Source organism: Centroberyx gerrardi, chromosome 20 (assembly GCF_048128805.1).
Source record: "Centroberyx gerrardi isolate f3 chromosome 20, fCenGer3.hap1.cur.20231027, whole genome shotgun sequence".
NCBI lineage: Eukaryota > Metazoa > Chordata > Actinopteri > Beryciformes > Berycidae > Centroberyx > Centroberyx gerrardi.
Genome location: NC_136016.1, coordinates 5,585,893 through 5,610,017, shown reverse-complemented (window position 1 = coordinate 5,610,017; position 24,125 = coordinate 5,585,893). Strand labels below are relative to the sequence as shown.

General features: G+C 44.5%; 2 protein-coding genes across 6 annotated transcripts in view; both read right to left on the bottom strand.

The window, feature by feature from the left end:
- Nucleotides 1–1,492: 1,492 nt before the first annotated feature.
- LOC139918439 (uncharacterized) lies at nucleotides 1,493–10,873 on the bottom strand. Its single transcript, XM_071907834.2, has 6 exons — nucleotides 10,725–10,873; nucleotides 6,618–9,391; nucleotides 6,228–6,321; nucleotides 5,664–5,713; nucleotides 5,428–5,499; nucleotides 1,493–4,687 (listed from the first exon to the last, which is right to left on the bottom strand). The coding sequence occupies exons 2-5, from the start codon at nucleotides 9,384–9,386 to the stop codon at nucleotides 5,452–5,454; spliced, it is 2,961 nt and encodes a 986-aa protein (XP_071763935.2). The 5' UTR covers nucleotides 9,387–9,391; nucleotides 10,725–10,873; the 3' UTR covers nucleotides 1,493–4,687; nucleotides 5,428–5,451.
- Nucleotides 10,874–12,417: 1,544 nt separating this feature from the next.
- mpripb (myosin phosphatase Rho interacting protein b) overlaps nucleotides 12,418–24,125 on the bottom strand; it is a 35,545-nt gene continuing 23,837 nt past the window's right edge. For 2 of the 5 annotated variants that reach the window (XM_071907811.2, XM_071907813.2), the window contains exons 16-24: nucleotides 20,975–23,620; nucleotides 18,149–18,296; nucleotides 17,775–17,892; nucleotides 15,873–16,032; nucleotides 15,643–15,750; nucleotides 15,126–15,212; nucleotides 14,831–14,996; nucleotides 14,530–14,615; nucleotides 12,418–13,461 (exon numbers count right to left, since the gene is read on the bottom strand). In XM_071907811.2, coding sequence (XP_071763912.2) covers nucleotides 13,390–13,461; nucleotides 14,530–14,615; nucleotides 14,831–14,996; nucleotides 15,126–15,212; nucleotides 15,643–15,750; nucleotides 15,873–16,032; nucleotides 17,775–17,892; nucleotides 18,149–18,296; nucleotides 20,975–23,620 — 3,591 coding nt within the window. In that variant the 3' untranslated portion in view covers nucleotides 12,418–13,389. Of the gene's footprint in view, nucleotides 13,462–13,994; nucleotides 14,069–14,529; nucleotides 14,616–14,830; nucleotides 14,997–15,125; nucleotides 15,213–15,642; nucleotides 15,751–15,872; nucleotides 16,033–17,774; nucleotides 17,893–18,148; nucleotides 18,297–20,974; nucleotides 23,621–24,125 lie in introns of all 5 variants that reach the window. The other 3 variants (XM_078290746.1, XM_071907814.2, XM_071907815.2) reach the window with 3 other exon arrangements.

Below are 24,125 nucleotides of genomic sequence, written 5' to 3'. Positions count from 1 at the left end.
GCTCAGTATTCCCCCTCCAATACCTCATGACGACCCTTTCCTCTTAAGCACTTCCCATGTGAATCTACAAAGCAGGAAAAATGTATCTTAAGTCATTTTGCCTCATATTCAGTCTTAACATTGTTCTTAAAATAAGTGAAACATTTGAGATAATTCCACTTGTTTCCAATTCAGTTTCACTTGTTTCAGGAATTTTCTAGAAACAAGTGTCAAGTATCTTGAAGCAAGACGGAATAAGGGAGATTACTCAGCCTAAATCAAGAACATTACACTTGATTGAAGAAAATTCTTGGATTGAAGCTGATTTTCAATGGAATCAAGTGAAATAATCTCCCCAAATCTTCACCTGTTCCAAAAAAATCAAGATTTTACGACTCGGTTCAAGATTAAATGACTTGTTAAGTTGGATATCTTTTAGTAAAGTGATGTGAAACAAAGATCAGGGTCAGTAAACGCACCGCTGCAGCTGAGGACACCTGAGTTAGGAGGAAGAACGAGGAGGAGTCTTCCTCCTGACGCCCGAGTCGGTCACTGCTCAGCTCCACCATGACGTAACGTGTTGCAAGCCGTGTAATGGAGTTCCCGTGTCTTTCTGTCCAGTGGCATATTTTCGAAGCACCATGGTTTTAGTGGAGTTTTAGTGAGTAGATTGAAACACAGCACTAGAACTCGTATCCGGTTCTGTCTTTGCAATACAACTGTCTTCCTGTAAGCTCCGATTTAGTCGACAAATAAACTGAGAATTCTTGTTGGAGTGATGTTTGGTTGGGAGTTTTGTCTTGTTTTTTTTCCCCCCCAGGGTTTTTGGCGTGTGATGCAGGGTCGGGGTCAATTCATGAATGAACGCATCGATTCCAACTGAGGAATTGGATTTGGAATTGAAATTTGAAAAAACCTACAAGAAATAGATTTGGAATTGAATTGGAATTTCAGGAAGTTGAATTTAATTCAATGAAATTCTTCGAAATTCCATGTGTTTTTGTTTTTTCTTACCACATATCTGGGATTACATGTAGTGTTATATATTGTCAAGTCAAGACAACCTCTCTTAGAAGTGGAATTAAATAGAATTTAATGGAATTCTGTTCTGTTTCCTATCATTCCAATTCAATTCCAATTCTGTTTCTTCAGAGATGGGTACAATTCAAATTCCAACTCATTCTCAATTCAGGTCATGAATGGCCCCAACCTTGGTGTGATGCTCCAGGACAATGCAGGAGATGCAGGCGGAGTCTTTTCTGATTGCCTCAAATTACATCACATCATCATTTGTATGCTAGTGGTCAGTTAGCAGCCAACCAGCACAGTGTGCAGCTGCATGTCTAACACCAGCACCTAGGGGACTGAATGAATTTGTAGTGATGTTTGCATTAGGAGCCCATACAGTCGGTAATGCTCTGAATATAACATTTGAGACTGAATAAGAAACCCACTGCACAAGCCGATCAAAGGAAACAAGATTTGATGTCCAAGAACAACACGAATCTTCTGCGGAAAGGACAACATTGAACAAAATATTTATTTTCGACAATTACATGACCTCCGACTCGCAAAGAGGTGGAACACACAGTACAAAATGTTGCCGTAAAATAAAAGGCGATGAAAAAAAAACGACATGAGTTGGCAGTCCTAACCCCATGTTAAACCTAAAAAACGCCACAGCACTGACAGACACATGGAGGAGGCGTTGGAATGTGATGGGTAGCGTGTGTACCAGTAGAGAAGGCTTTGCATCTGCTCAGATAACAATGTCCTGCTACATGTATCATTGCTCCAGTCAAACAAAAGACAAAATCATAAAATTCAAATCATTAGAATATCTGAGATTCAGCCCTGAGATTTAGACACGGACAAAATATTAGAAAAATCCAAACACGTTTTCATAAAACATATTCCAAAAGCTGTATTTGGTACGATGCGTACAACTGCTTGAAATAAAAAACAAAACGTACTGCAGTGAGAATTCAGGCTTGGTGACACACCCATACATGTGCCGCTGCTTGTTGAAGTCAAAAACACAGTCACTGCAACAGATATAAAATACACAAAAACAGAAAAGATGGCACAAATTAATGATAGGTGGTGTTGCGGGTGTGTTGGTCTCCCGCTGTGTTGGTGAGACAAAGCCATCAGTTCCCTCTGTGTGGATCTCTGCAACATTCAGTCATGGCTACGATCCAGCCTGCACGGACCACACACACACACACACACACACACACACACACACACACACACACACACACACACACACACACACACACACACACACACACACACACACACACACACACACACACACACACACACACACACACACACACACACACGGTCTCGGACAGCACACCGCTGCCCCTAATGGTGCTATGCAAAAATTACATACGGGACGTTTCACTAACACTGATCACATTGACTTCTTCTCTAAAAACGCATGAACGAAACATGCAGGCTTTACAGTGTGGCCGGTCCCGGGAACCCAGCAGCCCTGAACCTCCACACCTGATTATGCAGGTACAAATAAGCTGGGGACAAATCTCAACGCATGGTTCACACAAGTCCCGGATACTCAGAGTGTGCCTATGTGGTAGGAGGGTGGGGGCGAAGGGTGGGGGGTGGGGTGGGGTCGTTTGGAGCCGGCCTACCAGACGTCTTCTATTAATAACAACAAAGTTTGCAGCAGAAAAGTGCATGCAAGCTGCCTTTAGTCATCAGGATGTCCAAAGGAAGGCAATGTACATCCAATGATTTGTCGTTGCACCACAAGCTGGTAAGTATAGGAAAGGAAAAACTAATTTGTATACCTCTAGTAGATCAGATAAGGCTTTTTAAGAAAAAAGGTTGTGGTGGAAAAGCATCGCTTAGGCCCGAGTCAGAAACTAGCAGTGAACTGAGCTGAAAGAGAAAAACAAAACAGCGGATCAGGAATCTTATCAATACCAGAATGGCCGTTCCTGTAAAAACTAAAGATACAGGAAGATGTAAACCAAAGACTTCCAATGTCAGAAGGGAAGCAACTTGCTACAACACTCTCGGTTAAACATTAGTGACACTGTCGAGGTCAGAAGACGCGAAGATCCTGCAGCTGAATGGTCCTGTGATTCTAAAGAGAGCAAAGACGCTTGCCCTTGTAAATAGATCGTACAAAGAAACTGAGCGAGGTACACCAAGTTTAGTCAGCGATGCAGGCTAGGGCTGGCTGACTTTAAATATTGGTACAATGGAAACTGAAACTGAGACCAGAAATTAACTATTGTGATGAGTTGCCACAGTGGAGAAATCCCAATAAACAACACAGTACTTGTGACGAACGCCATCACTTTCCTTCCAGGAAAACCTAAGCCTGCTTGAACCAATTCTCCCCCAACCAGGGAACACAATAAAACTATATTCAAACTCCTTTAAGATAACACGTAGTATTGGGGCCGTGCAGGCAGCTACCCCTCCGTTTTCAACACTGGAACATGGGGCATCTACAGGATACACATTCAAGCCTGACGCAGATGGACAAAGTGCTTTAAGCCAACATAAATCATGAAAACGGTCTCATTCTGACAGTGAGACATGGCAAGTTCTCTCTACAGGTGGATCTAAAAGAACCACATGGGAGTGTCTGAACCAAATGAGACGATTGGGGCGGGGGGCGGTCGGGTGAAAGAGATAATACTGCGGCCGGAGCAGAAGACGAGACATTTTCAGAAGGTAAGTGCCACTCAAAAGTGCTTCCTGCAAAGACCCCGGACACGGGGAAAGTACATTCAAACACACGCGCTGTTCAGTTCCCTACATAACGTTCTCTTCATACCCGGCTACCGTCGACCGGGCCGACCGTTTAGCGCGAGTGCAATTCGTCTGAATTTGAGACTTTGCCCTTTGCGCCCTTCGTTGCGAGAGGAAACGTAATACCATGCGTAACGACGACGAAAACGGGCGTTCTGTTTAATGCAAAAGTTAAAACCCTGTTGCGTTGACAGTGTCCAATGGCATTTTGTGAAAAACATGTCAGGTACCTAGGTCAGAAGTTGGGTCATTTCTAGACCGTCCTGCCCCCCCAACCCTAACGCAACCAGCATTTCCTTGACTGGCTTAAGTTCTCAGCATCGAAATTACCTTACCAATAACTTAAAACACACAATCGAAAACCTCTTTGACAAACTGCTAAAGAAGACGCCTATGAGAAACTCCAGGAATAAATAAACCAAATATAATCAAATACTTACAAATTCTTTAAAAAAATTAAATATCTTTGATTGTTATTCATATTCAATCCAGAAAAAAAAACATTTTTCCTCATAAATAACTACAAAGTGATAACACAAATTACAAATTCAGCATGTTATTGTAAGTGAAAGTGTTTTTTTTTCCTCGGTCCAACGGTGTTCTTGGCTTTGAGGTGTGGATTAAAACCCCTGTGCGTCGGCGGCCGTGTCTTGAAGCCAGCGGCTGTGGCGAGTACCGTCAGACGGGACTGAGGGGAGGTACTGGGACCGGGGGAGGGGGGGGGGAGGACCGCGTCTTCCCAGTCGGAGTGTTGGGGGTTAACAGTGCAGCTGAAGAGCAGAGGGTGAAGTTAAGGTTTGCGGGTGCTGATTGCGGGTGCTGGCTGTCAGTCGAAGGAACCCTGGTGCCACGGTCGCCGTGGGTTACCAGGAGAGGGCGGAAGAACCCCCTGCGGAACGTCACAGGTGAACGTCTGGAAGAGCGAGCAGAAAAACATCTTAAAGTGATGAATTCATCTGACGGAGAGCAACGCAACGTTAGCGGGTCTTCATACCATTCTGCTTTTAGGAGAGAAAGCGCTGCCTCAACCACATTATGTGCTGATTAAAAAAAACACAACACACACTTTGTTCCTATAATGACCAGCTGCAGTAGCTGCCACTATCAGCAAACAGTACTTATGTACAACTTTCAAACACTTAGCAGAAAGTCCCACAACACAGCCAGTGTGCTCCCATCAAAGAAACAACTATTTCCAACTTTTCTACAGCTACTTTCTCCAATTTCACTCTGGTTTTTGTTGTTGTCGTTGTCCTCAACTGTAGCTGTTCTCTTTAGAAGGCCCTCTGCTCTGCTTAGAAAGAAGAAACATGGCTTTATGGATGGTGACCTCAACAGCTGAAACATTTTGAAACATGCCTTGCAAGCTGGTTTAGTAGGTGAAAGAAGAGTGCATTGCATGTTTGTTGCAACTGACTCCAACCAGCTGAAATAGGTCTGCATGCCCTCCCTATATTCATCTGCTAAATAGGTGAGCACTTTTGGTTGAGATTGTGACTTGTGGTTTTAACCACGCGCTCACTTTGTGAGATGAGCTGTTAGCAGAGGAGCGTTGACATTTGGATGGGGTGATAAGGTCACTGGGGGGATTTTAAACACAAACAAAACACACAACACAGTTGCTTGATTAAAGTATAGAGGGCTTTTACTAACCACGTGCAGTTTCCGCTCACTTTGTCACCTGTCATCCCATCGGTTCCCAGGAGGAGCTTTGAATGTCTTGTTCTAGGGTGAGGGGAGAAAAAAAATGAAAAGATTAATATTTAGTTTAAAAAGTCTCCCTAGAATATATTAGCGGAAATGCATTGCTAGATTCTGAGAACTTACACTTGAGACTTACGCTAGAGACATTAACATTTTAAACTACCAGCGCAATTATTCATGCTCACCTTGTGCTTTTTACACTTCATGGAGAAATTTTCCTCAATGAGCACACAGTCTGCAAGGACAAGAACGGAACATGAATCGATGGGGCAGTGATTCATCCAAAAGGTTGACCGGCCCACACATGCGAGTTCAGGCTTAACAGATGTAATAATAACAGCCTGCCGCAGACCACAAAAGAACTATTTACAGAAAATACACAAATACACACAGATGAACTCACACACACCAACACAAAGCGCTTATAGTGGGTGTATTCAATATATTGTGAGCAAGAGTTATTATGTTAAGAAAATACAGCAGATTTGGAAACTCTGAGGAAAAATCTCTTCTGGTGCACCTAAGAGAACAACTCCTCTTCATATCAGTGCTATTCTTGTCAGTCATCAGAGCTTGATGCAAGAATGCAGGAGTCAGATGTTCGAAGTGTAAAGATAAAAGAAATCAAAAAAACGTGCACATTGTGCCTGTACACACACAGAGAAAGGACTGGGCAAGATAAAGAATTACACTTTGACCCCTTTTCCCCTTGGGCTGGGTGTAGGTGAAGGGCGGAAGGCGGGGCTTACCTGACTCTAGAGCACATCTGTAGTGATACTTGTTGGGGCAGCCCTTGAAGAAGCAGCCCAATGTGGCACCTGGGTTGTGGCAGCCTGAGCACATCTAAAAACACCACAGAATAAGATTTCAGTCATAACCAGGGTGTCCGCAAGTTTCATGAAGGTAAACAAGACTTTTCAACACCTTTTTACTGCCAGTTAGACCAATTTCACCACTGAAATGAATGTGACAATGAAAAAAAAAGTTCTTCGGGCCTTTTACAGTCAACAATCACCCGATCAAATGACGGAACTGGGAAACATGAATAATTAACTTCCTGCATCTATCGAGAATTATGACTAACTGAGCCCCTTTGTGTAACAACACACTCAGATTACAAGATTAGACTGCAGCTTTACCGTCTCCTGCGCCACCTTGACAGCCTCCTCCAGCCCGTAGACTCTGCCCTTCACGAGGAAGACTCCCGCCGACCAGATGCCGCAGTCTTCGTGGAGCCAGTGCTCGCAGGGTTCCTGGGGCACGACGGGCGGGCTGTACCAGTCCTCCACAGCTGCCGAGCCGGCGTCCAGCCTGGCCCGCTTGGCCGCGGGGCTGCCGGTGACGTCGTCGGTCCACGGGTGGCTCCCCAGCAGGTCTTCCTGCTTCAGCTGAGATCCCGGCCTGAGGGGCCATGGTGCCGGCGCGCGCGCGCACTTCCGTCCCCTTCCTCTCACGCTGCAGGACGAAGAGTCGGAATCGCTGTAGTCCTCCTCGTCTTCCTTGAGGCCCGGCGTGCTGGCCGGCGTTTTGGCGCTGGGTTGGTAGCCCTCGGGGTAGTAAGGGCCGTGGAGGTCACCCAAGTCCATGGCGTTGGCCGACTGACCGCACAGGCAGCAGACGAGAGAGCGCTGGTGCTGGCTGTGGTTGGAGGCCCGGCCCAGCTGGAGGCAAGAGGTGCTGGGTACGACTCCGGACATGAAGTGGCCCTGCTGCTGCTGGCCCTTCTTGTGCTGCGGCTTCACCTCCTCGGGGTAGTTGATTACAGTACACAGTGACGGGGACGACTGCTTGCGCTGCACGCGGACGAACGGAGAGAAAGTGTCTAACCTCAGGTCCCTTTTCTCTTCCTTGTAGTTGACGTACCTCAACTTGATCTCCGGCTCGTTGGGGGAGAACATGGAGGACAACTGGCTAGGCTTGTGTTTCTTTATTCTCCTCTTGGGAGGGTGAGCCGCCTTCACCTTGGCAGCGGGAGATTGTTTGCTACCTGTAGCCTTGCCTTTGGAAGGGCTTTTCTTTGGAGATTTGGGTGGTGGGGACATTCTTGCCACGTGAATCTCTGGTGAGGGATCAGGTTGAGAAATATGCTCCGGCTCTTTCTTTGACTTTTTGTGTCCAGCGAACTGAGGACTGGACTGTGGAGAGGGTTGGGGATGTGAAATTTGCTCCGTTTTCTTCTTTGACTTTGTGTGAACAGCACAGTTGGGGCTAGCCTGCGGTGAGTGTTCGGGAGGTGAAAAATCCTCTGGCTCTTTCTTTGACTTCTTGTGCACAGCGAACTGAGGGCTTGACATTTTTGGGGGTGTGCTGTTAAGTGAGTTTTTGGAATTATTGATGATTTCAGAATCTGAGGTAGACTCTTTGCAACTGTCAGTGTTAATGCTGTTAGTTTTACCCCTTTTCAGCGGGGTTGCTGCTTTTTGTTTCTTCTTTTTCGCTGAGATAGACGCTTTCACTCTGCCTTTCTTTTTTCCTACCAATGCGGTGTCATTCTTCTTAGGACTGGCTAAATTAGAAACACTAGCTGCGGTTTGAAAAGCCTTGGCTTTCTTAGCAGTGCGTATGCATCCTGACACTTTATACCTGTTGGGATTGATGTTCATGACTATGGCCTCTAGCCTTGTCCCTCTGCCAGGACGCACTGGCAATTTCTTTTTTTTTAAAGTCCTCTGCAGCGCACTTGTATTCCCGTTCATGTGAGGAACGACACTCGTCTTGTTGGACTTCTCTTCTAAAACATTTGACAGAAAATCACCATCATCTGTCAAGTCAATCATAGGCTCCAAAACTGCCTTGCGTCTATGGACTGTCTGCTTGTGTTCATTGCTGGTATCTAACCTTGGTGTACTATCGCTGCTGCTAGACCTTGGACCCGGGACAGACGGCTGGATGGGCCCTTCTCTGTTCAGGCCATCCCACGCAGCCTCATCAGTCGCCTCTAGAAACGAGTTGTCGCCGCTGGGCGAGCTGGAGGCCTGGGGCAGGACGAACACATCGTCCACGTCGTCCAGTGAGGTAGCGGAGGGGGAGACGGGGTCCTCCAGAGGACTGATGTACTCCCTGCTCAGTGAACACAGGTCTCTAGCGCCCACGCTGTCGGGGATGACCACCGGCTCCTGTGTTCTAGAGATGAGGAGAAGCACTTCAGAGCCCCCCCTGTCCTGATGCTCCCCTGAAACAGGGGTGAGGGTCTCCGGGGAGGATTCAACGCAGGCTCCCGAACCCGACCAGCTATCACCTTGACCATTTTCCAAGCCCCTACCGTTTTCTGTATCCCGAGAAAGGCTGTGATCCGCTCCGCTTTGTAGGGGCGTATCCGTGTCGCCATCACCGGAAACGACTCCGCCGTTGATCTCATGAGACTGCTGCGTTAGACTTACTCCCACATCGTTCTCTTCCCCCACCTGAGCCTGAAAAAGTCCTGTCTGTGTGGCAAGGTCCATAGGCCTGTCGACCTGCTCTAAGTAGTGCTGGCTCAGTGCATAGCCAGTCTCCCCGAGCCCTTTGTCCAAGTCACAGGGCGGGTGCAGGGAGAACTTGCCGATAGACGGTACGCCATACAGCGGCGAATGCTGAGATAGAGAGTCATGAGTGGAGAAGACGTGAGACCTGCTCACATAGGACAGGGTGACTGTAGTGTTGGAGAAGGCATTGTCTGGTTGAATTTGATCCCCTGATTGGAGCCTGATGTCCGAGGAGGCAGTCTCTGAGAAGGAAGGTAGTCCAGTTTTGCTGGTCCCGGAGTTTGGGTACCAGCTGGGGTTCTTGACCATCCGCAGGGCCTCGAGGGAGTTGGCGTTGAGGACGCATTCCTCGCCTTTCCTGGTCAGGTCGATCACAGTGGGGATGCTGGAAGTGGAGAGGTCTTGGGGTTGTAGTTCATCTAAGCTCCCGGGTGGCTGCTCCATAACAACTGCAATGGATGGAGAAGAGAAGAGAATGTTAAGATTTGTTGAGTTGGGCTTACCAATACTTACAAGCAGGAATGTAGTGGAGGGTAAACCCACTTAAACTGTCTTTATCCTCGTTTTTATTAGCAGAATAGTGTTTACCCACCTTTTTAGGCTGACGTCAATCTGTATGAGGTAAATGCATAGTGCACACCACAGTAATAAGTAAACTGATGCAAGTTATGAGAGGATGAGGTCTTCTAATTAAAAAGCATACAATAATGTTGTAATGAAAATAAAGTTGTTTTTTTTTTATATTGGTGACTGTTTGCCTTATTATGACCACAAGAGGTTACAGTTTACCCACCTTTTAATTTACCACTGCATCACTACTTACAGGTCAGCTGTGTCGCAATTTACTTGATTCACGTCACCTGCCGATAAAATGCGTTGGCTAGTGCTATTTGTTAAGTTTTACTTTTTCCCCCCTACAAAACGACAAGTGGAAAGTTGAACCAGGTAACGTTAACATTGGCTAAGGGGAACTGACGTGTGTCTGAATTTGAATACGAAACATGGCTGTGACTTGACTGATAATTAACGTTATAGTTTATTTCCAGTATACGTAAATGTTGAGCCGTAATATGTAATTGCCTGGCATGCCCCACTCCAGACGACTGACGGAAGGGGCTTTGGAAAATATTTACCAATAACGTCGACAGGTCAGGGTCGCTAACGTTAGCTAGCTTAGCTACAGCTAACGTTAGGTAGCTAGGCCCGGCTTAGCCCCGATAACGCTCCGTTCCCTCTTACATGGAGAGAATGGTACGTTAAACTCCATTCAATATCTGGCAATTTAATGTGGCCTTGCTTAACGACAAAGGTACATAGCTCGTTGAACATGACTTGGCAGATTTTGCTGATCGACAGGACCCACGCTTCAATTCGGCACGATTTGATCCCCCAAGAAGCACTTTATTTCGATAAAATGTCAACTTATATTGTGGGTTCACACTGTTCGCTACCGCCAACGTTATTTTGGTGCAAGAAGATCGTGTGAACAACAGGCGAACCAATCTTAAAATGTGATATTTTTACTTCAATAAGTGGTTCTTGGTTTGTTGGATGTATGCCGAATTGAAGAGTGGATCATAACAGTTTGTAAAGCTCTAGGCTGTGTTCTGCCAATTGTGTAAGTTCGCCGATAAGCAAGGCAACATTAAATTGACATATTTTAATGGAGTTTGGCGACACATTCTCTCCATTAAAGAGAACGGAACGTATCGGGGCTAGGCCCGGCTGGATGAAACAAAGACAGAGCGGAGCTAATGCACTGCGCTGCCGATCAAAACTTACCCGGACGGGAGGGATCGGAGGGTTTTTAAACGTCCAATTCAAGAATCTGCCCCACCCTGCATCTCTTTCAAGAACCCATCAGCTTCCAACTCATCTAAAAAAAACAAATAAGAGAAACCCCCAAATTAAATAAATATGCACACACTTTCCATGAACACACTACTCTGATAGCAGCAGTGTCAAGTTAGCTACAATATAAACCTGAACTTCCGAATACAACCTTCAAAATAAAACGTTGTTGTCGAACGTGTTTTCAATGTTTTTTCAGTAATACAAAATACAAAAGTGAAAATAAAGAATGCATTTTTAGGATGACTCTAGTAAGTATAGTCAATTTAACAAATGGTGGCCTGGGTTCAGTCGGCCACTGACCTGCCCTGTGCTTACCATCGATGTGAGGCTGTCAAATTTCAAAAAATTCTCAAACACTAAACTTAGAACAGACAACTAACTTGGGAAGATGTATGCTATCTTATTTTTTTAAAATTTTGTTTATCTAAGAGTGACTAAATTTACACATTTATTTCGCATTACTTCCGGTCGTGTTGTAGCTAACTGTGGGTAACATGACACTGCTGTGATAGCAGCAGTGGAGCAGTTGTCACTCAGCTGGAGAACAGTGAGGCATCATGGGAGACAAGTGAGGGACTTGCTCCAGTCCAGAGCCAATGGCTCTGCTCCAGTCTAACTCTATTATTCACTCTCAAAGAACATTTTATAGCATTTCTTATGATTTATAAACTAATTCCTAAATTATACACTTTGCTACTTGTGTAACAGTTTCAGATGATCCTTTCAGACCAAATAAATTCACTTAGCAAGACCCTGTTGCCCTGTTTTCTACCTTTTATTACATTGATTTTCTTTGGGTACAGAGACCTCGTAGTGGAAAACTCCAAAGATTCACTTACTTTAAGAAAAAGAACTATAGAAACCCCATACTCATTTTTTAAAGGATACTATACAAACATCACAGCAAACTTATAAACTATGTATAATATCATATTGGAATATTATAAGGATATTATCGGGATAGCATAGGAGATTAAAAATGTCACTACAAACTTACTGAGTACTACAAACACATTGTAAGTGCCTATAGGAACATTACAGTCATACTATAGATTTAAAAAATATAAAGTATGATAAGGTTACTATAACCGTCCTATACTTTAGACACACTGTATTATTATATAGGGAATAGCAGTATTATATAAATATTATAGTGATTTTTCATCCTGGTTTATCTAACAATCTGAAACCCAGAATGAAAGAGAGAAGGCACATATGCTCTTCATTTAGATGCTATTCACAAGAACTCTCTCCCAAAGGTAGAAAGCAGAACCAAAGCTAGAATCTGTGGAGTCAACCCATGAAATATAGAGCCTCACTTATAAAAGCTTCTCAACTACAAAGTATGTCCCCATGACCAAATCCAAGCAAAGCTGTAATTTATGGAAAATTGATCTTGATGCCAAAACCAGCAGGCTACATTTCTCCAACTGTCAGAGATATATCAAAAGCTGACATGAAATTTCTAGCATTATCCAAGGTATGAATTCCTTAGAGATTTTATCACGTTCTTTGAAACGACGGTATGATAGAATCAAGGGCAGAGCCGAAAGTGATTGTTATAAATGAGGAGCAAAGCAAGACGGAAACCTCAAAGCAGTCACACAAGGGACAGGGTGCAAAAATATTTATTGCTAATAAACCTGTAGTCAGTTGGTGTATATTTGCTTTATATTTACAATAATAGAGTACAGAGGAATGGGAATGTGAGACAAAAAAATCCAAAACATTTAAATAAATACAAAGGGACTGCCACTGAACAAGACTACAAACATAACCAACTCCAACACCTCCTATACAGTTGGACCCATGATTGCAGTGAGGAAAAAAAAAAATCTATATAAATTTTCATATATATATTTATATTATAATCAGTGAATCCCATCCATATGCATTCAGCAAGTCGCCTTTCCACGGGTAATCTAAGATCGATCCAAGGATTTCAGAAAACATCTATGATGTTAATCACCATTTAGAAGCTGACAAGTCAGGCGATGAAGCAACGTGGCGGATAGTTTACTTGTGTAAGAATGCAGGCGAACATTTTTGTGCCATAGCTTGTTTATTGAGCAAGACTTCCATCTGTGCTGAAATGATAACGGAGTGGTGGGGAGGTTCAATATGTGCGTACTGACCACACCTAGCGTAACGTGCGGGCCTGCAGGCCAAACTTGTTCCTACGGTCGGTTATGCAAGTATTATTCAATCAATATGTAGTTGTGTTTAGCCGTTAAACATCACACGTAATCCTTTGGCTAGCAACACAGTCTACGGAGTTAAAACAGTAGCTTACACAGTCATGGTTTTAGTGTATGCATGATGCTCAATTAAAAACAGTACAGAGTATTTACAGTAAGACATGGCAACAAAAAATAAACAATACAAAAAAAAATTGTCACAGTAACTGAAGTGCATGGAATGCAAACTCTATAGACATGAAATTCAAACTTCATACCATGTTTTTTTAATAATATACGACGTGTGTTTTGTGACCAGTAGTAGTAGTGTAGTGTTACTAAATAAGTCATTACAGAGCTAAAATATAGTGGGCCTCTAAACATGCAGCAAGGTAGGCGGACGTGATGCGTCACTGTCAGAACTCCTTAGTGTCTTTATTTTCAAACAGGTGGAGTCTCTGCTCGGCCGTCAGCCCTTCCTTTAGACTCTGGAGGGAGAAAGAGAGCAAGATGTTAACACTGACCACGATACACAGAACTTCTTCTGGACAGTCGTGTTGTTCCTGAGCAGGCAGTGAAGCGCGGTGTTTCTCTCTTCGGTGAAGCTGCTACAGTGCCAATCTACTGTCAACATGTAATTAAATATCTAGAACACGGGCGAATAATGAGATCCCAAACACCACGCTACATTTGATCCCGAAACCTCCTACACCCTGTGTGGCACTGGCTCTGTAAGCAACACATACACGTAGAAGTGATAGGGTGGCTAGTGTGAGAAGACAGATTAAAGTCAAGACGAGAACCATGTCGACAAAGTTATTATTAAACCCCGTGATTTCTAAGGGAGATCATCACTCTGCGAGAGCTCAAATCATTTCATCTTCACCACCTTGCATCTGTGAAGTGGGAAATTTGTGCAGACTAATGTGCAATAGTGACGCAGTCAGGTCTATTCAGTGCTTTAGAGGTGGATTACAATAGGATGTACTTGACACCCGTGGGTGCGTCGGGTTTGGTTTACCTAAAGGAGAGGGGGAGGAGGCCTACACGTCCTCAGCAGCCCTAACTGTCCCAGGGCATGTCACGATTCACAGACTGAGGACAGAAGGGGGAAACACACCAGCAAGTGTGTGTTAGACTACTGTGGCGTTTACTCGTGCAGCACAGTCCAAAATGATGAAGAGCGCAGGGTTTATGGATTCACAAAATGGATAAATGAAACAAAATGTATGTGCACGTGCAGCTAAAGCAGTAATACTGCCGATGGTGACGCACCATTAGGCATTCAGTACTGCATGCAATTGCGCAGCCGTCCTCTAGATGGCAGTATGAAACCACTTGTTATCAGCCTTACCAAGTTTCTGTTGTGGTGGGAGACCTCTACTTGCAAAATACATCTCACTTCAAATAAGACTGCTCTTTCAGCTCAAACTCAGTTGCTGTGTAAGCAGCATGACTTAATGGGTGATACAGTTCAATGAGAAAAACTAAATAAACAGCTTAGTGGGTTGTAGGATTGATTTTAGTCTTAGTCTGCCTGGTGCTAGGGAACCCACCTTTGACCTCATGGTGCGCTCCGAGCGTTTAGCTGCAGCAGCTGCCATCTTGAGGATGTCTGGGTTGCTTTTGGACTTCATGATATCTAGGGAGGGAAACAGAGACTTTAATGGAAAATACTGCTGAATCGGTGAGGAAAGAGAATTCTGCAGGTACAGATTTCATTTGCTGCAAAGTAAAATAAAGCAGTGTCAGAGCTCAAATACAGGGGAAAAAAACAGAGGAAGGAGTCTAGTAGTCAGGTATAGAGAATGGCAGATTAGATGTTAGTGGTCACTTGACATGAGGTGTGTTTCGTACCGTATCCTCCTCCTCGCTCCACCTCCTCCAGCGACGGCTCCCCCAGTGCCTCGTGAGCCAGCTGCAGCTGGTCTCTGAGCCGGCCCAGGTCCCGCTCTGCTTTGGCCTTGACGATGCTCAGCTCTGTGTAGATGTCCTTGTACTTATCTGTCGCGTATTTCTTATCCTGCGCACACACACACACATTATTTAGGGGTTGAGATGAAAGGTATGCATTCATGCCATGCGCATCTCTCAGCCTTGATTTCCTGCATGTTCCCTGTGGGAGCGTTATCCTAACAGGAAAACCTCTTACTCTTTGGGCAGCCTGGAGTTCATCTTTCAGGGAGTTGATTTCCTGCTTCAGGTACTGGACCTCAGACTCCTTCACCCTCAGCATCACCTAGAAAATGAGATGATGAAACAAGATGAAAGATTATGTTGAAAACAACTTTGCCATCAGGGCTCCAAGACTTTGGAAGAACCTCCTTGAGGAGCTTAGGCTAAATCTATATCTGTATCATTATTAAAATCACTTTTTAAAACTCACTTTTTAAGTCTTTGCTTCTGTTTTTATGCTATACTTTTATGTTTCTTGCTCTGCTTGTGCTGTTGATTTTATCTTAGTCCTTTGTAAAGCACTTCATGGCTGTGTTTTGAAGGGTGCTGTGCAAATAAAGATTATCATCATCACCTGGCAGGAGAGTAGTAGCAATTAAAAACAGTCTAATCTATTTCACGCACTTGAAATAACTACACCTCTTGTTGATTCATCTCTTTGCCATGTGTTGATGTGCATTTGCCAGATATGTTTTAGGATCAGGCGACCCTACCTCTAACTCGTAGAGCTCTTTGCCCTGTATCGTGACGACCGAGTCTCCGTCCTCGCTGGTCATGGAGCGCATCTTGGTGATCTCTGCTGCAAGGCGGTTGTTCAGCTCCTAGAAACACAAGAAGCAAAGTTTAGCGCAGTCCAGGAGGGGGTTTCGGCGGAACCATGACATAATGAAAGGTATATACATGCACTCTGTGTCACTCTGCTATGTGTACGGTGTCAACGCACCTGGTTGTGTGCGTTGAGCTCCTGGTTCTCTCTCTGACACTGCCTGAGGGCCTGCCTCTCGGCCTCCAGCGCCTGCGCCAGGTGGGCGTTCTCCAGGCACTTCTGCGAATACTGCTCCGACAACACCTCGATCTCCCGCTGGAACGAACACAGCTCCTCCCTGGAACACAGCGCCGCACCGGGAGAAAATCAAATACCACCAGATTGGCTTCGGGACACAGTCAGAGGGTTCAATTATGGCTGCAGTGGCATCATTCATCAATCCTTTAATATGTCCAGTCTCTGCTTTACTTCACCGCTTGATCTTTAACGTCTAGACAGACCTGGAGCCAGAATGAGGTTAATCAAGATCTGATGAGGATCAGACGGGCTGAGACAGACGTAAAAACACAATGTCCCAAACACTGGACTGGAGCTGTGTCTGTAACTCCGTGTTTGGCAGGGTCACATATTGCTACCTCAGCCACCAGTCACCTTGGTTACAGTTGGCAAGCTGTGGGCTAGCAGCCCTTTGCCCTGCCCTATTCAGACTGAGATGGCTTTGGGTGAAGTCTCACAAAGCAGGATCAGTAAGTGAGCCAGCAATCGCTGACAAACAATGGTTCTGGTTCATAGAAAGGGCTTCAGTTGAATAAAGAGCTATTGAGTGTATTGAGTTATTACATTAGCATTTCAAGCAAACTTTCCCTTTTGAGCATAGAAGAAAGTGGCTGACATAATGAAGAAAGAAGAACGCAATTTACAGCTTAATGAAATTCCCCTTGATTTACTGTGCTGGATTTTAAACTACTCCTTTATTTTGCTAATGGAACCTCATCAGTCAGATCATAACACCTGCAGTTCCTCAGGTGATGCCAAGTGAAGTGTCGCAGCATGCAGAAGACAGGCAGGTGAGCAGTAAACACCCAGTGCCTCCACACGTGTCCCAGCCAGTCATGGACAACAGCCTGGTACCTCAGCATCTTATTAGTACTAAATCATTCTTCCATGAAGCAAATGCAGAGAAGCCAACAAGCTTGAGTCAAGCTCAGGATAAATCACATAACAAAGACTAGAGATTTGAGATGACGACAAACTGTCTGGCATTACATGAAAGAATCTTTGCTGGAGCCTGGATTTATTAAGGGAATACACTGAGTTTATGAAAGCTGGGTCTGTTGGTCATCTTACCTGTTAAGTGATAAGAACATAAAAGCCAAAATCATCCATGTGACCCAGTAGATTGTTCACTCTGGTGCTCCGTGCTAACTGTTTAGCATACACCATGTTGAGTGATAGTAAGTGACTAGCATTATCCAAAGTAGATTGACCTTATTTTTGGAACTATTTCAGGTGAGCAACCACGTATTCATCCACTGCACAGTGATTTTTAACTGTACACAGTCTCCCATCGCCCACCATGTTGACTTCATATAGACACAGAGGAAGTAGTCCCTGCTAGTTAAAAACAGCCCATAATTTTTGTATCATATTTTGTGTACATTTTTACCAATCTCCTACATAAAAGTGCCAGACTTGGCTACATATCAGTTAATATTACAAACCATTTAGTTTTAGAGTTGCTACTAGTTCTAATTTTCTCACTTTTAGATAATACTAATCACCTGCTATCACTCAACATAGTGTATGTTAAAGGAGCACTGGACCAGTGATCTACTAGGGACACATGGATGATTTTGGTTCTCACCATTTAACAGGTATATGGACCAATGAGCAAATCCTATTCCTTTAAGCTTGTTGGAGCAGGAGAGCTAATCTGGGATGATTGACCAGAAGCCCTCAGTCATAATGAGCTGAACATCAACACTGAGTGTGGAACAGCATTAATACCCAGAGGCTCTTGATCAATATGGGCCCTGGTCATAAATGCCATAACAGAGTACTGTTGTATAGGAAGCTTACTCGTGCTGTCTGCGAATCTCCTCGATGTCTGCGTTCTCTGCGTTGCTGTTGGCCTTGCGAGCCTTGTCCAGCTCCTTCTCCAACTCCGTCCGGTGGGCGTTTTTCATCGCTTCAATCGCTACGGCAACAGAAACAAAGAGCTTTATTGAGGGGAGAACACCCTGCAAACTCTTAAAAGTTGTGTAATTGCATTATCACCGAAGTATGGTGAGCTAAAAATATGGCAGCAACAAAGCTAAATCACATTAGTGACAAATTTGCACAGCAATAGTTTTACACTCTTTCAAGTCCCTTCGGAATTGTAACGTTTAGTAAGAGGAGACTAACGTTTTCTTCAGTTTAGACCACGGTTTTCCATCTGTGGTGCTACTTACCAGCGATGGTGGCTGCCGTCTCCTCTGCCAGCAGTCGCTCCTTCTCGTCCTGCAGGTTCTCCAGCTCTCTCTGGTGTTTCCGCATCAGCTCGTCTATCACCTTTTGGTGGGACTCCTCCATGGCGGCAAAGCCCCTCTCGCAGGTGGCCTACGAGACAGGAGGAGGATGCGGGGGCGACATTGAGTTCACAGGTCACCTGGACAAGGACCGAAAGGTTCTCCTGGCCGCGTGAGCCGAGCAGGAAAAACCCCCGGGCCCCAGAACATAAGCTAGTGCTGATCATCCGTTTCATGACAGCAAACAACCGGCAAGCTACAGCCTGTTAGCACCGAGCAAGATGAGCCTGTGTGAGTACAAAACGGGTTAAGAGAAATGGCAGAATACACAATACGTTGAAGGAATGCGTAGGCAATAAAGAGCGGTGGGTGTAAGAAAGTTATGTGCTGCCATTTCCTCTGCACAGCAAAATCATTCATCCACTGACAGGTCTTTGCTATGTAAACTTCTAACCACACTCATAAAACGCTTATTACAAACCGAGTTCATGTCTGGTTGAATAGTGCCCGCAGTCTACAACTATTGTGCAAATCATAATCTGTCTATGAGCCACATCTTTGATGGAATGTAGGGTTAAGCCGATGCCCTAATACAATCATGAATAGCTGGGCCCGGGCTTCTGGTGGGGAGGCTGGGACCGCTGGAATCAAATGTATCTTCAGCATAGGGCATTTTTGGCAAGCCTGTCTGTGTCAAATGAGGCAAGCTCGCCAAACTTGCACTGACACCTTTGGGCAGTATGGAGAAAGGGGGAGAGGAGGGTAATCCTGATCAACACCCTTTTAGGAAGGGCCATTCACAATGCTATTATAATTACAGTGCAAGTTTCCACAAGAGGGGATTTGAATGGCCTTCCGACTAGCCCGACCCGAAACTTAGTCCTACTTCCGTCCTCTATTCACTGCCACTAATCTGAGTACTCAGTCAACGGTGCTGCCCTGGCCAGCGGTCCCTCACTCTGCCTCAATCCAACTGCAGCCAAACAGGGGAACTGTAGGCCTCGTCTGTTTTCACAGGGATAAAAACCCTGAGAGCTCACAGTGGCCCGGGAACCTACTGTGAGAGACTGAACTAGCCAGTCCTCCCCCACTGGGCATGTGGAAACTTCCTGCTCTGACATCAGAGAAAGAAGCACCTGCACTTTATTTAGATACATTAGGCTGTGTATCTTGTGTGCAAAGGCTCATATCCTGTTTAAATAGTGTAATGGGACGGCTTGAACTCACTACTCAGACATTCCAGACTATTTAGGTAGCTTATAATGGAGCGGAGGGCTAATTAAGTGCAATGTTTAAGACGTGCTGAATATTTGACCATCTAACACACTGTATTCAAGAATGGACTATTGGCAACAATCAATGTTCAAAAATCATTTAAAGCTTTAAGAGTATTGATCCTGGCCCCCTTTACAATTGCCATTAAAATATCCAGATTGTATCTAGATATGACTTAGCTATTACACTTTAGATACACCACAGGCAATAGCTGATGAAAAGATAGTTTTATGCAGCTGCTGTCCTTACAACTTCAGTTTTATCAAAACAAACTGACAGCTGACATCTAGCTTCATTTGCTCCCCAACAATGAGTATCCTGACTATACAATTTCATAAGTTACCATGTTCAAACCTTAGTTAGTTTTAAGTTAAGTTTGTTTTTAAGTTTATCAGAGTTGCTTCATGTGCCCTTCCTATCTGTGTGCTAATGTTTATTTCAGTTATTATAGTTGTATGTACTTAGAGATGCAACTGCATTCACACTTTGTTGTTAATGTGGCCAAAATGCATCTCCCATAGGTGGTTTGGGTGATCAGATCTTCAATGCATCTTGGGTACATTTACACCTGGATTTCATACATTTTGCTCTATCCAAATACAATACCCAGGATGCATCTAAATGCCAGGTGTAAAGGGGGTCACAGATGAGATCACTTACATTGTGATTCAAATTAACTCAACTAACCTACACTGACAGTGTAATACAAATAGGACTAGAATAGGCAAACCTACTGTATTTCTGTCAACAACAATGAATTTGCATCAGTATGCACAAAATAATAATGTACATATGCGATTAAATAAAATGTTGAATCTGACCAGAACTTTATCAGACAGCGCTTTATGTTAAGTTGAAATGTTATGTCATACATTGTTAATCAGAGACAAAAGGAGGAAAATTAAACAGTAAGTCAGTAGAAACAGCCAAAGGAAAAGAGATCAGACCCATACAAATTAAGCTCATTAAGCTGAATTGATAAATTACAATTTTGGTTCTAAATACATAAATGCTTGGAAAATGTTAAAAAGGGTCAACTCTTTGCCCTTAGCACTTTGGAACTATCGCACCATGGCTGAGTAAAAGGGAAAGATTAATAAGCACATTGAACTAACAGCAGAGGAACTCATTTCACAAGGGTTTATAGATTCAGATGACTTGTAGTAGTGACAGAATCTGATAGCTTCTGTTTAAATTTTTACATAGCTGATCTAACTTTTCGGTTACTGGAGATTCTACAATTGATGGTGATGAAAATTCAACAAAATGGGTTCCTCGGTACACGACTACAGCAGCGTCAACAATCACATGCACTTAAAGGTTAGTCGTCATGCAACACTGAAGAAAACTGGTTTACAGAACAGAGAGCGGGAGTGAGGTGAGCGAGGTTAGGAAGGCAAGTAGGGGGTTGGGGAAGGAAGAGGATCTGGGAATGCCACAAAGGAACACAAGGCATCACGGATGGAGGATGGCAAGGACAAGGAGCGCTTCCACCTTCAGATTTTCCAGGTCTTTCTCGTACTTCAGCCGCAGAGTCGTTGCGTCGCCCTGCTCTTCGCGCCGCCTCATCTCTTCGGTCATGACTGAGACTTGGGTCACCAGCTCTTGAATGCGCTCCTTGAGGTCGGACGGATGCGTTGGTCTGTCCTCGGCCTCGTCTGCAGAGTTCCCGTCTGGGCGTACCGGAGTCACGACGCTCCTCAGCTCTTCCATCTCCCGGTCAAACTTCTCCGTGAGAACATTCCTTTCCGTCTCATGCTTCTTCTTCAGGTTCTCCATGCAGATAGTCAGCGAGTCGATCTCTTTCACGTTTTCTTCTGAACGGAGGCGCAGCGTCTCACCGGCCTTGGCAAGTTCCTGCCTCAGCTTTTCGGCTTCCAGCTCGTAGACATCTTTGACCTCCCGCAGCTCCTTCCTGTGCTTGGCTATCATGTCCTGAAGCTCAATGGTTTTATCCAACGAGTCTATGGGCTCTCCTTCAATCTGAATGAAAGTTTGTGGCCCTGTGTCATTTCTCAGTGGTGCTTCAGATAGTCGATTCTGAAGATCTGCCAGTTTGGACTGGAGATCTCTGGTAAGTTCTCTCAATTTAGGACAGTTTACACAATCCGAGCTACCAATCTGAATTTCTGCATGATTTTGCTTTAGTTCTTTCTCATGTTGGAATTTCAGCCGAATGATGACATAAGACACGTAAGCTTCTCTAAGGGCATCAAGCAGATATTCAGAAGCCCGTTTCTGTTCACTGCCAGAATCAAAGCTCGCTAGAGCCAAGGACAGGAGCTTGTCATGTTTTGACAACTTCACAGTGGAGGCAATTTGCTTCAAAAAGCATACCTTTGCTTCCAAGGTTTCTGTTAAGTCTTTTAGAATGAGAGTATTTGTTTCATTATCAAGCCAGCTATACATATTTGAAAGGTCTGGCTCTGTCACTGCCATCTCGCTATCAACTTCAATTTTTGCTCGTGGACAAATCCTACTAATCAAAAGCATCATGCTCTTCTCTGCCATCATGCGTTCTGCCACACGCCTTTCACAACTTTCTCCCTCATTTTCCTGTGGCCTCGTTTCAATAGTACTCAGCAGCTGGCTCCAGAACTCTCCCTCCAATACCAACCTCTTCATGTCTTTTTGACTCACACAGAAAGGCTCCTCTTTGGAAGAACCAAGGCAATCTGTGACAAGTAAAGTGCTTTTTAAATCACTGAGCATTTTCTCTACATTAACATCTACCTTTGCTAACATCTCTAATACCTGATTAATCGCCTCAGACTTCTTCTCAATCTCTTCTACTACTTGCTCAATACGTCCTTCATCAGCAACCTGCTCCTCACCTGACTGAATCAACTCTTCACTAACATGCGCTGTCTTTTCACCTCTACCCGCTTTCATTTCTACCTCTAACTTCTCTCGTAACATCCTTATTTCGTCTTCTGCTTCTTTTAGTTTCTGACTACTGGCTCTCTCAGATTCCTGGTTTTGTTCGATTAGTTCACTGTTCTGGGCTTCGAGTTCCATACAGCGCTGCTCTGCAGACTGGAGGTTTGCCTCTCTCTCAACTAACTTTGCCTCTGAGGCTTCGAGGAGCTCTTTGAGTTGCTCTTTCTCCAGTTGCGACTCATCGTCCTCATAAGATGCCACCTGGAATCCCAGACCTTTCAGCGTGGCCTCTTTCAAGTGCAGTTTCTTCTCCGTGTCCTTTAGGGAGTTCCCAAGCTCCTCCAAGGTCACCAGGGCTTCGTGAAGCCTCAGGGATTTCTCATTCAGCTCCCTCTCATAATACTCTCTGTCTATGGCATTTGCCTGGTTCTTGGCCAGTTCAGCCTTCAATCTGTTCAGCTCCTCCATGACGAGATGGTGCTGTTTGCCACCCTGCAAGTCGATCAGCTCGGCTTTCAGCCTGTCTATTTCTCTGTCAGCCTCAGTCAGCTGGTTCACTATCTCCTGACATCGTTGGTTCAGTGCCCCATTTTCACTGGTTAACAGCTCAACTCTCTGGGAGAGTATTCCGACAGTCATCTCGTTTGCTTCTGAATGGTTTTCAATTTTTGAGAGAGGGCCATAAGGGTTTTTTAGGCTTTCAAAATTTTGCTTCTGAACCTTCCCCACCATGTCCTCCATCGTTAGGAGACGGGCTTCATAGTCACGGATGCTTTCTCCTGCCCTGGCTAAGCTCTTTTTTATAGTTTCATTTTCTAGCTCCTGTTGACATTTCCAGGTCTCCAGGAGCTTCTGAAATTGACTTTTTTCTGCTATCTCCTGGCTACAGCTATGTGATCGCAACAATTTCATCAGCCCCTTAAGAGTCAGAGGTTTACCAGTCAACAAGTCCTCTAGTTCTTGAATCCGCTCTGTGCTATCCTGGAGCAAGAAGCTAACTGTCTTTTGGACAGGTTCTGGGGGAGGGCTTTCCAGAATGGATGTTTGTTGGGGTTCGGAAAAGTAAGGCTCCTTGATGGAGAGGTGAGAAAGTGAGAGGCCAAGCTGTGCCTGCATATTGCGCTTTTTCAGCTCTTGCAGCTGCAGGAGCTCTTTGGTCTCCTGGTACTTCTTTGTTAAGCTCTGTGCTTGAGAACTAACCAGTTCTGGCCTCTTCGTCTGGGGCGTCAGATCGGCCTCCAGACCCAAAGGGTGCTCCAGCTTGGAAAAGGGGACCAGACAGTTGGTTAACACACAGCAGGGGAGACACAAGCTTGCTAATCGTTTTCAGCGTCATCTACCAATCATTTCCCCCCCAATTTCTCTCAAAATGTGACATTACATTTAACATCCTCACATGATAATGTCAAATTATATAGATGAATATAATGATTCAAAACATTATCATTCAACTCTTCTTAGGCCTAAATGGTATGAATTAAAAGCACAGGAAAGAGATTTAATGGCCAAGGTTAGTTAATCACGACAGAGCATGCACATTAAATGGTTAAAAGTTATTTCATGAGGTAAGTAATGCAATATTAGTTTCAGCTGGATGGTTTACTTAGGGATGGAAGGCATACCAGGTCCTACAAACACGTTTTGTTCCAAGCTCATGTCTTGCAGCAAACAGATCTTTTTCCTCAGTAGAGATGTTGAATTGTGTGTGTCCAACTTAAGTGTAATGTTCAAACACATTTTTCAAATTTCTATATGGCTTAGTGCA